The sequence below is a fragment of the Aotus nancymaae genome, unplaced genomic scaffold, assembly GCF_030222135.1.
Source record: "Aotus nancymaae isolate 86718 unplaced genomic scaffold, 86718_ANA_hifiasm-v0.15.2.pri h1tg000155l, whole genome shotgun sequence".
Lineage (NCBI taxonomy): Eukaryota > Metazoa > Chordata > Mammalia > Primates > Aotidae > Aotus > Aotus nancymaae.
Window position 1 is genome coordinate 2362957 of NW_026988570.1, and position 16944 is coordinate 2379900.

The following is a 16944-nucleotide window of genomic DNA, read 5'->3' on the forward strand; positions in this document are numbered from 1 at the left end:
TTAGCTGGTCCGAGCTGCTAGAATTGATCAAGTACCATTTCACAAAGTTAATACCAGGTCGTTCATACATATGGGGAATGAACAGAGAGCTCATCTAGATGAAGTGGCCCCAGGAAAAAAAAAGTCCACTCTAACCTTGCCTAAGCAAAAAAGGCAGTTATTGGCTGCTGTAATTTAAGAGTTTAGGGTGCAGCAGGCTTCAGGTCTGGGTGTGCAGGACCTGGTCTCTCTCATCTCTCTACTCTGCCTCCTTCCCCCAACCTGGTCCTCAAACTTTGGCGTCATTCACCAGTTCATGGCTATATGGCTCCAGGCTTCCATCCTCCAGATTCCATAGCATCACGAAAGAGGCCTTTTCTTTCACAATAGCTCAGCCTTGTGTCCTGGCTTGCACTTCAAATGGACCCACCCAGATCACGAATCCATCCTGAGAGCCATTGTCGGGCCAGTCCTGGGCTCCCAACTCATCCTAAAGCTGGGGGTGCTGTCAACATCACCCACAAACCACTTGGACAGATTGTAGGGGAGGAGGGCTCCCCAGGTGAAGATTAGGATTGTATAGCTAGGACAGGAAAGGAACTCTGACCTGCAGACACAGCAAATGTCCCTACATTCAAATTCTTCTGTCTTTGCAGTCAGTCACCCTGCTCCTTCCAAATGGCCCTGCTCAAGCCACTCTGCCTCTTCCTGTTTCTTTTCCTTCTCCTTCTCATCCTCATCCTCTTTCTCTTCCTCCTCCTTTTTGTCAGGGACACTTTTCCAGGATTCACAAAAGACCAGGCAGACTGGGCATGGTGGCTCATGCCTGTAATCCCAGCCCTTCAGGAGGCCGAGGTGGGAGGATTTCTTGAGCTCAGTAGTTTGAGACCAGACTGGGCAACATAGCAAGACTTCATCTCTACTAAAAATGAAAAAAAAGATAGCCAGGTGAGGTAGTGTGTGCCTGTAGTCCCTAGTCCCAGCTATTCAGGAGGCTGAGGCAGGAGGATCACTTGAACCTGGGAGTTTAACCATGCAACGTGAGCTGTGATCGTGCCACTGCTTTCCAGCCTGGGTGAAAAAGTGAGACCCTGTCTCTTAAAAAAAAACAAACTAAAAACCCACAAAAGACCAAGCAAAGGGCTTGGTGGTTGACTCACTGAATCCTCATGGCCACCATATGAAGCACTATTAGGCATTAGGCATCTTGGGTTTCAGCCTCAGTCCTGCCCACTTTCTGAGGGTGTGGCCTTGGGTAAGACACTTTCCCTCCATGAATCCCAGTTTCCAGAATTAAATTGTGATGATGACAGTTTCTCTCCACGGTTGTTGTGAGAGTCAACAAGCTTGTGTGTGTGTAGCTCAGTAAGCAAGTACTCTCACCATTTATTTTTCAGATGAGGAAGCCGAGGCTACTATGTCTTTGTCCAAGATCCTCCAGCCAGTGGGTAGCTGACCTGGTATTAGAACCCAGGGCACTCCTCCCAAGCTGTGTGCCTGCTCGTTTTGCAGCATCGCCTCTTCCATTCTGTCTTCCTGAAAGGAAACGCTGTTTCTCATAGCAGGACTCACCTCCGCAGACAGGGGTCAGCATCAAGGGTCATTGCACATGCACTTGTTACATGTCTTCTCCCTCAGGCCCCAAGCTAGATCCTGAGAGGACAAAACAGAATTGTTCTGTGTTTCAGAGCTTTCATTTGATGGGGGGATCTGGGAGGCCTGAGGATAGAGGACTGACTTTCTGTGGACTTGGGAGGGCCTCTCCAGGAGAGTGACTCATGAGCCACATCTGCAGAGAGAAACTGGAGCTCACCAGGCAGAGAAGAGGAAGGGCAAAGAAGCATGCCACTTGCAGGGCTTACGTAAAGCACAGGGAGCTGAATAGCTGCTTCCTGAGGAGTTTGGCCATGGATTTAATTGTCTTTAGATTGTTGCCTGTTGCTAATGATGGTTTGTATTGCCCTTGTTTCCAGTGTGGAATAATTTATTGGCTATTTGGTGGTGCTATCAGGAATCTCGGCAGCCCTGAACATGTTACTAAGTGGTTTCAGCCACTCCAGGTATGATGTTTTCCTCCATATTGGTCTTCTATGGAAAGCCTTAAAAATATGTAGTAGATAGATATGCATATGTATGTGTTTGAAGAAAAACAAAATAAAACAATTTCTGTCATCAAAAATCTTGTTGAGAATGAAAATTCCAAGACTATCTTTTTTGTATTGCATTGAGCCTATCATGTTGTTAAACTCACATTCGCTATCATCAGACTGTGTTTTAATAATTTTCTCCAACCCACCTCTCTCTCTCTCACCATCTTTCTTAATGGTCTGGGAGATCTGCATTTGGAGCAACTGTCAGACCAGCTAATTCCCTTCTAACATCTGGTAAACTACAGGAGCAGAAATACACTGGGATGTTTGCAACGACCAAGAGGGGCCATGGGAGCAACGTGAGAGGGATCCAGACTGAAGCCACCTTTGACCTCTCTGCCCAGGTGAGGAATCTGTCCTTCTCCTGCCGTCCACGGCAGCAGAAAACCTGAACAGAACCAGATCTCCTTCTTTCTGTGTCCAGCTTCACACTCTCTGTGTGTGCTTTTTGGCCAAGAGAGCTGAGATTCAGAGTAAATGTCTATGTGTTTTAATAGAGGTGGATATGTGCTCAGCCATCATGAACCCAACACCAGCCAACATTTATATGGTACGTTTGAGGCACTGGGCACTGCTCCAACACTTTATGTGCACTTGTGAATGTAATCCCTTGTCATAACTCCAAGAGAAGAACACTAAAGCCATTTGGTTAGCCTTTCCTAACAGTAGCAGGAAAGGACTGGAGGAGAAGCCTTTGCTGGTTCTCTCCATTGTGCCATGTGTCAGGAGGGCACAGACTGTGCTGGGGCTGCCTTAGCAGGAGCTGAGTCGTCTGTACTGGGATCATGTGCTGTCCCTCACCTTGACCTGCACTGACATTTTACATGACAACAGAAACAAGAGTGGCACCAAACAATCTGACTGTTCTACCTTTACTACGTGTGGTCAGTGCTAAGGTTTTTCCTTTTCATTCTTTTCTTTCTCTTCCTTTCCTTTTCTTTGTTTTTCTTCCTTTCCCTTCCCTTCTTGATAATTAAAAAGATGTTAACTAAGTCTCTCTACGCTGCTATCTCTGTCCATAGTGGATCACAACGTACCGTGGGGACGCTGCTCTGTAACCCTCATGCCCATCTCTTTAACTCCTACAGCCACCTCCCACCCCACCGCCAACCATGGAAAAAGAAAGCACCTGTGTACTTATCTCACTCTTCTTTATAGTTTCTTGCTTAATATTGGGTGTTCCTAAGAATTACAAAGGGATAAATACATGTTGAGGTTCTTTCTAGAAATGAGGCTGTGTCAGTCTGGGTGTGCAAGCACGTGCCTGAGCGTGGCTGCAGGTGCTGCCTGGCTATGCAGCTGCTCCGCTCTGTCTGTTCTTTGTTTTTGCAGTTTGTCCTTGAGTGTGTGGATTTTTGTTAGCAGAGTTTCCTGACCCACGAATGCTGGTTGGAGGTGGCCAGTGTCTGGAATGATGGATTCAGGGGCGGGGTGTACTGGAGGATACCCTTCTTTTCCTCCTGCTCTGATGTTAGTTCTCTCCAAAAGCCATGATGTCCAAGATCATCGTAAGAACAAGAATAAGCACTGCCCTGCACTGACCACTCGCGAAGCACCATGCTCTGTAGGAAATTCCTTCTGTGTAGTATTGTTTCCTTGCAGCAACAGTCCCAGAAGTGCAACATTAAACTGACCCTGTTAACTGAGCATGGATATGCCAGGCACTAGGCTAAGCAGTCCATTTGTAACATCATTTCAAATGTTCTGTAATCTTATAAAAAGATATTATTGTCCCTACTTTACAGATGGGGAAACGGAGGCTCACAGAGGTTAAGCAGCTGACTCTGGCTATGCAGTTAATGAGTAAGCTAGGTTCGGGTGGGACTGCCCTCGGCAGCCTGGCTTTTCTGCCAGTGGTGACTGACCTAACATCCTTTGGCTTTTGGCTGGCCAATTTTTTTCACTCTCCCAAAGCCATGGTATTGAGGTCACCTTGCTGTCATCGACAGGGGAAAACACCCACTGCTCTTATTTATTTGTTTCTTTTTACAATTATTGCTTTTTTCACAAAAATAATTTCCTGCGCTGGTCCCATTTTCCCCAAACAGCATAAATGACTTAGCTACCTGGAGTGCCTCAGCAGCTGCCACTGTCTGACAGGGGACCTGCAAAGTTGCAATCATAATGACGAGGGGCCTCTGGTGAACACTGTCTCCTGTGGGGCTGGGAGAGAGAACAATCCCATCATAAGCTCATGCCTCCGAGAACTGACGTAGCAGGGAATGGATTTCTCCCTTCATTGGGCTCTGTGTTTTCCCCTTCATTTCCCTTTCAAAATGCCGGAGTGTATTAAATAAGTGTTCTCTTCCCCAGGGATCATTTAAACCTCTTACATATTTTGGTTTTTCATTCCTGTGGGTTGGTTGTTTTACATTTATTTTTGGGAGGTAGATTGGGAGTAGTATGGATAGTTTAGACATCAGAGACAGTTTTATTTTTATACTTTACTCTAAATAGCCTAAATAAATGAGGTTATGAACTCTCTGGCCAAAGGCATCATTTTCAGTGCCTACAACACTGACCATTTTGCTTCAACAAATAATTACAGAAACTGACACACATGGTGTGCATTATTTAGATGCAGCTTTAACACCAGGGTTTTGGCTGATGCAAACTTTCCAAAGCAAGCATTTTGCCAGAAATGACAAATCTCCTTTCCCAGGGTGCAGCAGATGTTTATAGGGACGGGTGACCTCTTGCTCCCTTCCCCATCCCACCACATCTTTTCTGCCAGTCCAGTGTTTCCTCTGCCACTTTCCTTTCTTACCCTGGGTGTAAGCATGCCCCCACCCACATGGGTTGTATTTTTGTTACTGTTAATTTTCACTGCACTCTGCCTCAAGTAATGCCTCTCTTTGAGAAGCCCTGGCTGCCCTGATAAGACAAGGATGGCCTCCAGAGACTTCTCTTAAAAAGATTCAGCATGTCCATTTATGTTTCTGAAAGGCCCTTGCACATGTTAAAAGTTTCCCTGTGCAAACATATTTCAGAGAATGTTTTCTTAGGCTTCAAGACTGTATTTCTTGGCCAGCGGGAAAGTGTTGTCTATATACTTTATAGTCTGAAATCTGAGATAATCTTGCATGATCAATAACTTGTTGATTTAGTTCAGTCACATCTTCAATATTGTCAACTCCAATTAAATGTGCAGTTCCACTCTCTACCATTTCCTCTGGGATCCCAAATTGCCCCAGGTGCCCTGTATTCAGAGCTGGCAGCAGGGCCATTTCCTTTTTGGCAAGAGGCTTAAAGGTAACCCAGGTGGCAAGGGAGATTGGGAAGAGCCAAGAAGTGAGGGGGAGCATTTCCACTGTGACCTTTGTATCGGCTTCCAGAGCATAGGAAAAAGAAGATGGAGTTTTGAGCCGAGCCTGAGAACAAAACCCTTGCATTTTCTTCCTGCTTCTTTATGACCAGTGTTAGTTTCAGACTGTTTTGAGCTGGAATTCTTGGACATATTCAGAGACAAACTGCATGGTACATTCTAAAATTTTTCCCTCCTAAGAAAGAGACTCATTTACAAGTTCTTCTGTTTTAGGAGCTTGAACATGTGAACCTCTTTTGGGAAACTTTAATTATGATATACATTGGTCAGGAAAAGAGAGAGGCATTTTCAAAGGAGTAAACGAAGGATTTCTTATTATAAAAATAAAAATTGTTTGGGCTGATACTCTAAGCAATGGTAGGAATAAGTCATGGCTGTCTATCAATCTTACTGTATCCAAGCATACAGTTTTGGCCTTTGATTACTTGATTTTCATTTAAACAAAGACCCATGTCATGGAGGCAGGAAGGTTCGGAGCCTGGGAAAGAGTGAGGAGCCAACTGATTTGCCCAGAAGGAGTGAACACCAGTAGACAAAATGCAACTCACAGATGTGGACCCTGGGACAAGCCATCTAAGGGCCCAGATCATTGGATGTTCCATCCTTTCTTAGAAATCTTGCAGGTCGGGTGAGGGGTGTGGAGAGCTGAGCATAGACCACCAGGGCTTTCTGAGGTTTTGGTGTTAGATGATTTAAAGGTCAAAACTTTGCTATGAAGAAGTCTAGAGAGATAACTGAAGAAAGATTTTGTACATTAAAGCCAGGTAGGCTCAGCCAAATAGCACACGTCAGCCCGGTATTATAAAGAAGAGAGGCTGGGAGGGAGAGAACAAACACCTTTTAAAGATTGAAAATTGGCAACTTATTTTCTGGACTGGATTGTTCCTTGAAAAATCACTTTAATCTCCAGCCATTTTCAAAGTTGCAGTGGAGGTGAAATAAGTGAATTGAGGTGATAGCACAGCCAGCCGCATTGGTTTCACGACCTGGAGCCAGGTGACCTTCCCGTTGTCTTCTCTTTTGCTGTGAAATTCCCTGAAAACGGCACCCTGGACGGTGTGGGTCTGTTTTCACAGTTTTCATTGCCTTGAGCCAGAGAGTTGAAATGATCCATGGGAAAGGAAACACTGTTGCTCTGCTGTTTCTGTGTAGGAGTTTGTAATTGACACGCCATGTGAAGATGCCGAGAAGATGTATATCGGAAACGCCATGTATGGAAATTATGCAGCTGTCTTTGCCCAGCTCATCATAGATGGAAGATCTCAAGGTTTGTCGCCAACATAGACAACTAGAATAATTATCTTCACTAGTATTATTTACCAGTGAAAACCCATTTCGCAAAGTTGCTTTTGTCTTGTAAATAATTCAGTACTAACTTTATCTCCTAAATATGCATGAAGAAATTTATCTGACATTATACGCTCTCATGTGTGGTGCACAGTTGTAGAACTGAATGAGTTTGAGGATCACAGAAATTTTATACCATTCCAGGAAATGAGTAAAGCTATAGGAAGGAGAGGTTAATAATGATCTCTGTGTCTTTCTTAGGGCCCCACTGTTTCATCGTTCCTGTCTGGGATGAAAATGGAAGATTGTACCCAGGAGTGACAGCTATTGATATGACATACAAGGAGGGTGAGTTTCCAGGTGACCCCTCTCCTTTGCTCACCCTTCCTACCTGCTTCCCACCCTACTCAAGGAGACTGACCTACCTTATATCACTGAGACAGTGAGCGTGGAGAAAGCTTCCCCAGGGAAGATGTCTGGATTTTGAAGCCTCCTGAAGTCTTTTATGTAGAACTGTTCAGGAATGTTGCAGATTGTCTTTTATGAATGTGCATTAGTCTGTTTTCCCCCAGCTTCTCAAATTTCCCAGTAACGAGGCAGTTTTGCCCACAACGCTGTTCTATCTTCTCTCTCCTTAGACTTGGGGGCTCTCAGAGGGGTGGCTGCAGCTCTCTTCTTTGCACCCCTGGCCACCTATTTTAGGAGCTTAAACATATGTGCTTATGAGGCCCTTGATGAATCCTAATGACTAATTCAGTGCCTTAGTTTGCTAGGGCTGTCGTACCATTAACTGGGGGGCTTAAACAATAGAAGTGTATTGTCTCACAGTTTTGGAGGCTGGAAATCCAAAACGAAGGTATCAGCAGGGTTGGTTCTTTCTAAGAGTGGTGAGGGAATGATTTGTTCCAGGACTCTGTCTTTGGCTGGTAAATGGTTGTCTTCATGTTAACCTGGTGTTCTCCCTCTGTGCGTATCTGTCTCCAAATCGCCCCATCTTACCAAAGACAGAAGTCATTTAGATTAGAGCCCACCCCAATGACCTCATTTTAATTTGACCACATCTGTAAAGACTCTATCTTCAAATAAGGTCACATACACAGGTATAAGGGTTAGGTTTTCAACACATGGATACGATTTTACCCATAGTGCTTGGTGAGATCAGGACATGCCTGTATGCTCCAACGACTACTCATAGTCAAGGTCAAGCCAAGCCAAGGAAGGGAGTCTGAGAGAGAAGAAAAAAAAAGAGAAGGAAAAGCAGGAAGAGAAGAGGGAAGAAGTGGCCCATCCTTTGGTGAAAGGGACAGTCCCATCCTGGCCCTTAGTGCTTACTGCCCACTGCCACAGCTGCAGGCATGGCTGTAGGTGGGTTTGTGAGGGTTTTAGATGTCTCTTCCAGGGGTGACCGAGGCCCTGGCTGGGCTGGGCTCCTTGAAAGTGCCTTGCATGTCAAACATTGCTGAGAGCAGAGCAGTAGGACGAGCTCTGTGAAGTTGTGCTAGACATTGAAAACACTGGCAACAGCAGAAAGTCTCTGGTGTCCTTGTAAGCTGCTAAATGCAAGTATGTCCTTGTCAAGGGGTGAAGTTCTAAATAAAGACATTTGCTAAAGACAGATTGTTTTCCCTTAGATTCGATCTCTGTAAGTTTTCCCAAAGAGAAGACCCCAGACTCTGGCAGGCGTCTTTAGGAAATGTGTCTGCCAGATTTCAGGACCACCTCCGCCCCCCGCATTGCTTCTCCCACTTCCTGCTGTCCTTGTGGCTATTTTCCCTTGTCTTGTAGGCATTTGCTGTCACCAATTTGCTCTGTGTGCGGATGAGAGAACACTGGGAGGGAGGAGGGATTTGGGCACTTGTTCCCCATTCCTGGGGAGAGCAAGCCTGCTTCCCTGCTTCTGTCTTCAGCTTACCATTCTTTCAGTTGCTTGGAACTCTCCCTTTCTTAATCACAGTCACTGCTCGGGAGGTAGGTGTGCATCCTCCATATCCCCAAAGCACGCAGGCTGCACAGAAGGAAAGCCCATTCTCCATTCTCCTCATTCTTGCTAGAGAGGAAGGGTCCAGGCTGGTGGGAGAAACAGGCATAGCTCATCAAGGAAACAACATCCCCATGCCCACCCAAAAGGAAAAAGCACCAACAATTCTGAAAGTGAAATAAAGGGCTTTGTATTTTAGTGGAGACAGATGTGGGAAGTGGTAGGGAAAATACTTCTGATGCCGCATAGATTCCCCCTTTCTATTCTTTCCAGGTCTGCATGGTGTGGACAATGGGATTTTAATATTTCACAAGGTTCGGATACCCGGGGAGAACCTGCTGGACAAGTGAGTAGTTTCGCCTTAACTCAGGTCTATGGTGCAGATGATCTCACTGATCTCCAAAGTTGGCTTGGTTCTTGGGTCTCATGGGCTGCATGTTTGGGCTGTTTTCCCATAACCACCCTTACAGGGTTGTTGACAACTAATTGGAAAAGATAGATCTGCAGATAGAAAAAAATGTAAAATTAGTCAACATGCTATTGTCCAGACAGAATGACTGTTACACTTTAATATACAACTTTCCAGACTTTTCTCTATGCCCATATGTCTAAAGAGATGTCAGATTTTTACTAAACAAGATCCACTTCTAGATTCTATTTGTAAAATAATCCGTAATTTCCATTTAACATTATATAGCAAATGTTTTTATCTAACGCTAGGAACACACATGCATTATTATCTTTAGTACCACGATGATAGACTGTTAAATAAATGCTTTACGAGTTATATAATCACTTTCTTATTGTTGGGCATTTAGGTTTTTTCCTTTTTTTTCTGCTAATTATAAACAGATGGGTGCTATTGCTTCCTTTGTGAGTGGTAGGGGATAAGGCACTTTCAGCTTCCAGGTGTGTTCTGGAAGTGGAGCTCTAGGGGTTAATGATGTTCTTTACAGAAGCTAAGAAACACCAAGTACCTTTAATTTTCTCAGCAGCATTTCACACATCCAATAAAAATCCTGAGCCATAGTCATGTTAAATCGGTGACGAAGCCAGCAATCAGCGTGCACACAACCAGCTGTCTTCCTGCCTCCCTATGGATTTTCCTTGAATGCTTTACTCTTTTTTGTTACCAGTAGATAAATATTGTAGTGGATGCCAAAAGCTTAAGAAAATTGTATGGGAAAAAGTCTTAAAATGATTGGTACAACAAACCCCATGACACAAGTTTACCTGTGTAACAAACCTGTACTTGTACTGCTGAACTTAAAATAAAAGTTAAAAAAAATGGAGGATAAAGAAGTAGAGGATAGAATAGTGGTTACCATAGGCTGGGGAAGGTAGGAAGGAAGAGGGGATAGGGAGAGGTTGGTGAATGGATACTATTATAGTTGGATTGAAGAAGTAAGTTCTGGTGTGATACTGGACAGGTGATGCGTTGTATTTTTCAAAATAGTTACAAGTTTTGAATGTCCTCATTTCAAAAAAAAATAAATGTTTCAGATGATGAATATGCCAATTACCCTGATTGTATTATTATACAATATATACATGTATCAAAACATCACACTGTACTCCATCATGTATAATTGTTATATGTCAATTAAAAACAAAAGGAGCCGGGCGCGGTGGCTCACGCCTGTAATCCCAGCACTTTGGGAGGCCGAGGTGGGTGGATCACGAGGTCAAGAGATCGAGACCATCCTGGTCAACATGGTGAAACCCCGTCTCTACTAAAAATACAAAAAATTAGCTGGGCATGGTGGCGCGTGCCTGTAATCCCAGCTACTCAGGAGGCTGAGGCAGGAGAATTGCCTGAACCCAGGTGGTGGAGGTTGTGGTGAGCCGAGATCACGCCATTGCACTCTAGCCTGGGTAACAAGAGCAAAACTCCATCTCAAAAAAAAAAAAAAAAAAAAAAAGAATGCAAAAAGAAAAAGAAAAAAATGATTTTTTTTAAGTTAAATGAGGAAAGAATAGTCTTTTTGACAAATGGTGCTTGGACAAACTAGATAGCCATGTGCAAAAGCATGAAGTTGGACCTTTACTTCATACCATTTACAAAATTCAACTCAAAATGAATTACAGACCTAAATGTAAGAGCTAAAACTACACAACGCTTAGAATAAAATACAGGTATAAATTTTTTTGACCTTGGTTTAAGCAATTTAGTTAACCAAATTCTGTTTAACATTTTCCTCCTGTGAATTGATAGGAAATAAAATGGAAACAATAAAAGCATCTTCACAGTTATCCTGGTGGGTGCTAAAGCCCCCCAGCTCCCCTCAGGACCACCAGCATTTATATGGAAAAAGAAACTCAGAATAGCCAAAATAATCTTGATAAAGAAGATCAAAGTAGGAGGGACTCACACCTGTGATTTGAAAACTTACTACAAAGTAATCAAGACAGTGTGGTATTTGCATAAGGATAGATGTATGGACATTGGAATAGAATGAAGAGTCTAGAAATAAATCCTTACAATTACTGTCAATTAATATTCCACTGCAAAGCCAAGACAATTCAATGGGGAAAGAATAGTCTTTTTCACAAATGGTGCTGGGACAAACTAGATAGCCATGTGCAAAAGCGTGAATCTGGACCTTTACTTCATACCATATACAAAAATCAACTAAAAATGGATCACAGACCTAAATGTAAGAGCTTAGAAGAAAACACAGGTATAAATTTTTGTGACCTTGGTTTAAACAATCTATTACATATGGCACCAAAAGCACAACTAACCAAATTAAAAATAAATTGGACTTCCATCAAAGTTATAAAAAACTTTTTTGCATCGAAGAACACTATGAATAAAGTGAAAACCTACAAAGTGGGAGAAAATATTTGTAAATCATATATATTAATATCATAAGGCTGTAGTATCCAGAATATAGAAAGAACTATTACAGCTCAAGAAATAAAAAGGCAAATAACTCAATTTTGAAATGAGTAAAAATCTGAATAGACATTTATCTAAAGATTTACAAATGACTGCTAAGCATTTGAAAAGATGCTCAACATCACTGCCATTAGGAAGATACAAATTGAAACCACCACAAATGCCACTCTGTACCTACTAAGATGTCTTTTTTTTTTTTTTTTTTGAGATGGAGTCTTGCTCTGTTTCCCAGGCTGGAGTGCAGTGGTGTGATCTCAGCTCACTGCAACCTCTGCATCCCAGATTCAAGCAATTCTTCTGCCTCGGCCTCCTGAGTAGCTGGGATTATAGGCATGCAACACCATGCCTCGCTAATTTTTGTATTTTTAGTAGAGACGGGGTTTCTTCATGTTGGCCAGGCTGGTCTTGAACTCCTGACTTCAGGTGATCCACCTGCCTCGGCCTCCCAAAGTGCTAGGATTACAGATGTGAGCCATCACACACGGCCAATGTCTTTTATTAAAGGGACAGACAATAACAAGTATTGGGGAGCATGGAGAAACTAGGACTGTTAGTTATACATTGCTGGTGGGGCTGCAAAATGGTGGCACCAACTAGGAAAACAGTTTGGCCATTCCTCAGAAGTGTAAAGTTATCATTTTATGACCCAGCAATTCTATTCCTAGGTATGTGTAAAAACATTATGTACAAGAGAATTGTAAATACATATCCACACAAAAACTTATACACAAATGTCCATAGCATAATTATTCACAATAGCAAAAAGGGGAAAATAATCCAAATATCCATCAACTGAGGAAATAGGAAAGAAAACATGGCATATCCATACAATGGAATATTATTCAACCATGAAAAGAATTGAAGTACTGACACATGCTATGATACAGACGAACCCTGAAAACATTATGCCAAGTGAAAGAAGCCAGACATCAAGACCACATCTGATATGTGAATTTTTTCCCAGAACAGGCACCATAGAGAGAGAAAGTAGGTTAATGGTTGCCAAGGGCTGGAGGGAGGGGAGTATAAGGAGGGACTGCTAGTAGGGTGGGGTTTCTTTTTGGGGTGATAAAATGATTTGGAATAGGATCATGGTGATGGTTGTATAATTTTGTGGCTATAAGAAAATCCACTGAATTGTACACTTTGAAGGGAAAAAATTTATGGTATGTGAATTACATCTCAGTTTTTAAAAAGTGGGTCAGTGTGCGGTCTGCACAGTCAGGCTTTGGTGCTGGTTTAATGTCTCAGGAAACCACTACCTCCCATGAGTCAAGTCTTTCTCAGCATCTCTTGGAGGGGACTCCCCCTGTTCTTATCTGCTTTCTGTCTCAAGGGGGAAGTTCCAAGATGGGGAAATCCTATCACTTCCCTGTGTGCACATGGGAGCCACCTGACTTCTTTTCTAGTGGTGCTATGTCTTTTTTTTGTGAAACCCCACCTCTCTTTTCCACAGGTTTGGTTCTGTGGCTCCAGATGGCCAGTACCATTCTCCTATTAGGAACAAAAGCGCAAGATTCAATGTCATGCTGGCAGCACTGACCCCTTCGAGATTAGCTGTGGCTTTCCAAGCTCCGGGTGTCATGAAGGTAGCTGACTCTGATTTGAATTTATCTACTGTTAATTCTCTCATGGCTCAGGAATGAGTAACAATTTCAGGAGCTGAGCTTCTTGAGCCATGATTGGTATAATATGGCCAGGGTTCCCGGTTAGATGCCGAGGAGTGCCAGGTGTCCATCCACAGGGAATATTTCTACGCCCTTCTTAAGAGGGGGTCCCACCCATCTGGATACCAGATGTGTGCTGCTAATCATGAGGGTGGAGCACAGGCGTTGTGCAGGAGAGATGACCAGGGAGAATGGGATGTTCAGAGCAAATACATCTGCTGGAGAAGCAGCTAAGGGCTGGCCTGTGTGGGCAAAGGTCGGCATGTCTTGGCTGAGTTCACCTAGGAGTGTTGATCCTCTTGTGTCTGTACAGGGTGTAATGTTCTCCATCACGGTCTGGAGGCAATGAGGCCAGACCTCCAGGAGCCATCTCTGCCTCCCCCGCCCTGACTCTCCCATATATTGGTTTGGACAGAGGAACCTGGAGAGCAAAGCTCTGGAATGGCCTCCTTCTCCTCCCCAGGGCCCCAGGCTACTTTGTTCTCTGGACCTTCTCTGTCTCTGCATGAAGGAAAAGCCTGCTTTAAGTAAGCTCCACTGAGCTTGGTGAAGCTGGAAGAAAAATTAAGACTCCCCAGGAATATATATCTGGGGCATGAGTCCAGCTTTTCCATCAAGAAGGAATAAATTTCATTCACCTGACTTTAGGCCTGACATCAGCCCGCAGTCATCTGAATAGCAGGAAAATCTTTCTTTACTCGCTTCGAGGTCGGCCACGCTTCACAGACGGCCTGCCCTGACCCGGGCTTCCCCTTACGGTGGTGTTTCCTGCAAGGGGCCACAGCTGTGGCCATCAACATGTGCACTCGGGCCTGACCTCACGCCCGCCCGTGCACCCCAGTTCCTGTGCTTGTTTTGTGGTGGCTCTTTAAGTGGGGCCGGGTGGGTGTTCAGGTCTGAAGTCCCATGTCAGGAGGGGCCCAGGTCCCTTGGCTGAACTGTCTGATACTGAGTGAGACCCCAGAGAGCCTTGTGGTGAAGATACCAGCACAGACAGCATCAGAGTGCCGAGGAAAACTGGTTCCTCAGGTCTGCAATAGAAGCCATTTCAGCCATCCTCAGGACTCCAGAGAGAGGCCAAAGTAGGAAAGCCAGGCAAGCCTAGAATTGCATGAAAGGGAAGACTGGTTAAACATCTGATGCAGGCTTAGCTGAAGCCATGATAGCAGTCTCTGCACAATATCCCCTCTGACTGCAGTAGCCTGTAGACTGTCCTGACTGAGGGGCCCTCTGAGGAGACTGCTGGCTGCATATCAAAAACACATAGTGGTCAATGGCCAGGGAGGCTGCTAGGAAACCCTGTGCTCTTGCTGGTATTGGAGGGGGTGATGATGCATGAAGGACGTCCATGCCACCAGCAGCCCTGCAGGCTCATTGAGGTCCAAGGTGGGGTTGTGTGGGGCAAGGCGTGGGGTGGTGCAGACCAGACCAGGCAGGGGTGGGGGCCTTCTGGGAGGGCCTTGGTTTTAAATATCACCAGATCTGGAATGGGTGGGGGTGATGTCTCAGGGAGAGGAGCCAGAATGGTGATTTTGAAAAGGTTCCTGTTCTCCATTCTACTGAACATCATCACAGGCCAGCCCCTGCCAGGCCCAGGAGGGTCTTGGGGGCCACATTTGCATCAGTTCCTTTACTGGTTGTCTGATGTGCAGATTTCATTCCTGGCAACACAGAGGCGTGATCATGATTACAGGCAGGAAAGCTTTGGGCTCAAGTCTCATCCTGGCCATGACCAGCAGTGGTGCCGTGGACAGTCCATAGCGCTCTCTAGGCCTCAGTTTTGTCTTTAACACCAGATCTTATGGTTCATGGTTTAATACCACAGTACAATTTGAAGTTACAGATCGTATATTTCTATTTTTTTTCTCTTTTCTGTTTCCAACAGTTTGATGAAAGTGGATATAGACTACTGGAAAGAAATGACTTCTTCTTGCACTTTATGAATCAGTTTTATTTTTGAAAAAAAAAATTAAACATCTTTGAAGCTTTTTTTTTTTTTTAATAAGGGGAAGTATGTTTTCATGGAATTTACTGCATCAAGAGACCTGCGTTTTCAAAACTGACTTACTAGTGTTTTTGAGCAGATGTATTATGTAACTTGTGCCCCTTCTTTGGTACAGGCACAAAGCAGACTCAGCTATGGGATCATTAAGGGTTCTTTAACTGAACTCGTTGAAAAGTAAAGGGATGTGTAAACGTAACTGAGGTAAGGGTGCTGTCTGTAAGACCTTTGAACTTCCAAGAGTAACAGTGTAATCTCTGGCCCTGCTCAGGCCTGTAATCCCAGCACTTTGGGAGGTTGATGTGGGAAGATCACTTGAGCCCAGGATTTGGCAACATAGAGAGACTTAGTCTCTGCAAATAACTTACAAAGTAGCTGGCTGTGGTGGTGCACACCTGTGGGCCCAGCTAATTTGTAATCCACAGGCTGAGGTAGGAGGATCGCCTGAGTCTAGGAGGTCAAGGTTGCAGTGAGCCGTGATCTCACCACTACACTCCAGCCTGGGTGATGGAGTGAGACCTTGTCTTAACCCAAAACAAAACAGTGTATTCCAAGTACAGGGTATAAGTTTTTTTTGTTGTTGTTGTTGTTTGTTTGTTTTGTTTTTGAGACAGTGTTTTGCTCCTGTTGCCCAGGCTGGAGTGCTGTTGCTCAATCTCAGTTCACTGCAACCTCTGCCTCCTGGGTTCAAGTGATTCTTCTGCCTCCGCATCCCAAGTAGCTGGGACTACAGGCATGTGCCACCGTGCCCAGCTAATTTTTGTATTTTTAGTCGAAAACGGGGTTTTTCCATGTTGGTCAGGCTGGTCTTGAACACCTGACCTTAGGTGATCCATACCCTCGGCCTCTTGAAGTGCTGGGATTACAGGCATGAGCCACCGTGCCTGGTCAGTGTATAAGTTTTTATTGGCAAAATTCTCTTTTATATGTCATTATGGGATACACATGTGAAGGAGAAACCCTCCTGAACAGAGCTTAGTGATAAATCCTACCTATATATAAAAATCAAGGGTGAGTGCCTGGTTCTTTTGATTTGCAGGGAGTGTTTCTAGAACACCACCCTTGCTCATTCCTACAAAGATTAAAATTTTGTGTCTCAACTCCATGTTAACATAGGAAAGTTGTTTCCACATGAAGCACCTCCCCATTTTACTGGGGCTATTATGCCTTATTCCAACTTTGTTTTCATTCTGTGAATGTAGTAGTCAAGGACTGAAATGTTGGTTCTTAGAGCTGAGTCCTATCTGCGCTGCAGTTTGCTGAAGCTTCCTAGTGACCGCCCCTCATTGAGGCTCCAAGAGTTGAGACTCTTTGAGACAAGGTAGGTTCCTTGAGGGACATCTTACCCCCAAATAAGCATGTGGGTTGTGACTGGCCTAATTCTGCTTGTTTGGCCCCATTCTTGTGCGATGTTCCTTGTGTATCTGGTCCTTCCAATGTTGATTCTTTCTCATTACTTATGCGCACTACCCTGACACAGTCATGCCCCTCTCCTGTCTCTCCTCTAGGTATACCTGCTTCTGGGCATGTGCTACTTCTGACTCCTGTCTATATCATTACGAGATCTCTAGCCACTCTGTGCCACTCCTAATTTTCTAGTTTTCTGCTTATTACCTTTTTACACTGTGACTGTACTCCCCAGTTCTGTAGTGGG

At 44.3% G+C, this 16944-nt stretch overlaps 1 protein-coding gene across 1 annotated transcript in view; it reads left to right on the top strand.

Moving 5' to 3' along the window:
* The window catches only part of LOC110567839 (uncharacterized), a 48180-nt gene extending 31749 nt beyond the window's left edge, over positions 1-16431 (top strand). The window contains exons 8-14 of the mRNA XM_064371648.1: positions 1953-2039; positions 2375-2473; positions 6607-6721; positions 7003-7089; positions 8993-9065; positions 13078-13210; positions 15174-16431. Coding sequence (XP_064227718.1) covers positions 1953-2039; positions 2375-2473; positions 6607-6721; positions 7003-7089; positions 8993-9065; positions 13078-13210; positions 15174-15248 — 669 coding nt within the window. The 3' untranslated portion in view covers positions 15249-16431. The remainder of the gene's footprint in view (positions 1-1952; positions 2040-2374; positions 2474-6606; positions 6722-7002; positions 7090-8992; positions 9066-13077; positions 13211-15173) is intronic.
* Positions 16432-16944: the final 513 nt, after the last annotated feature.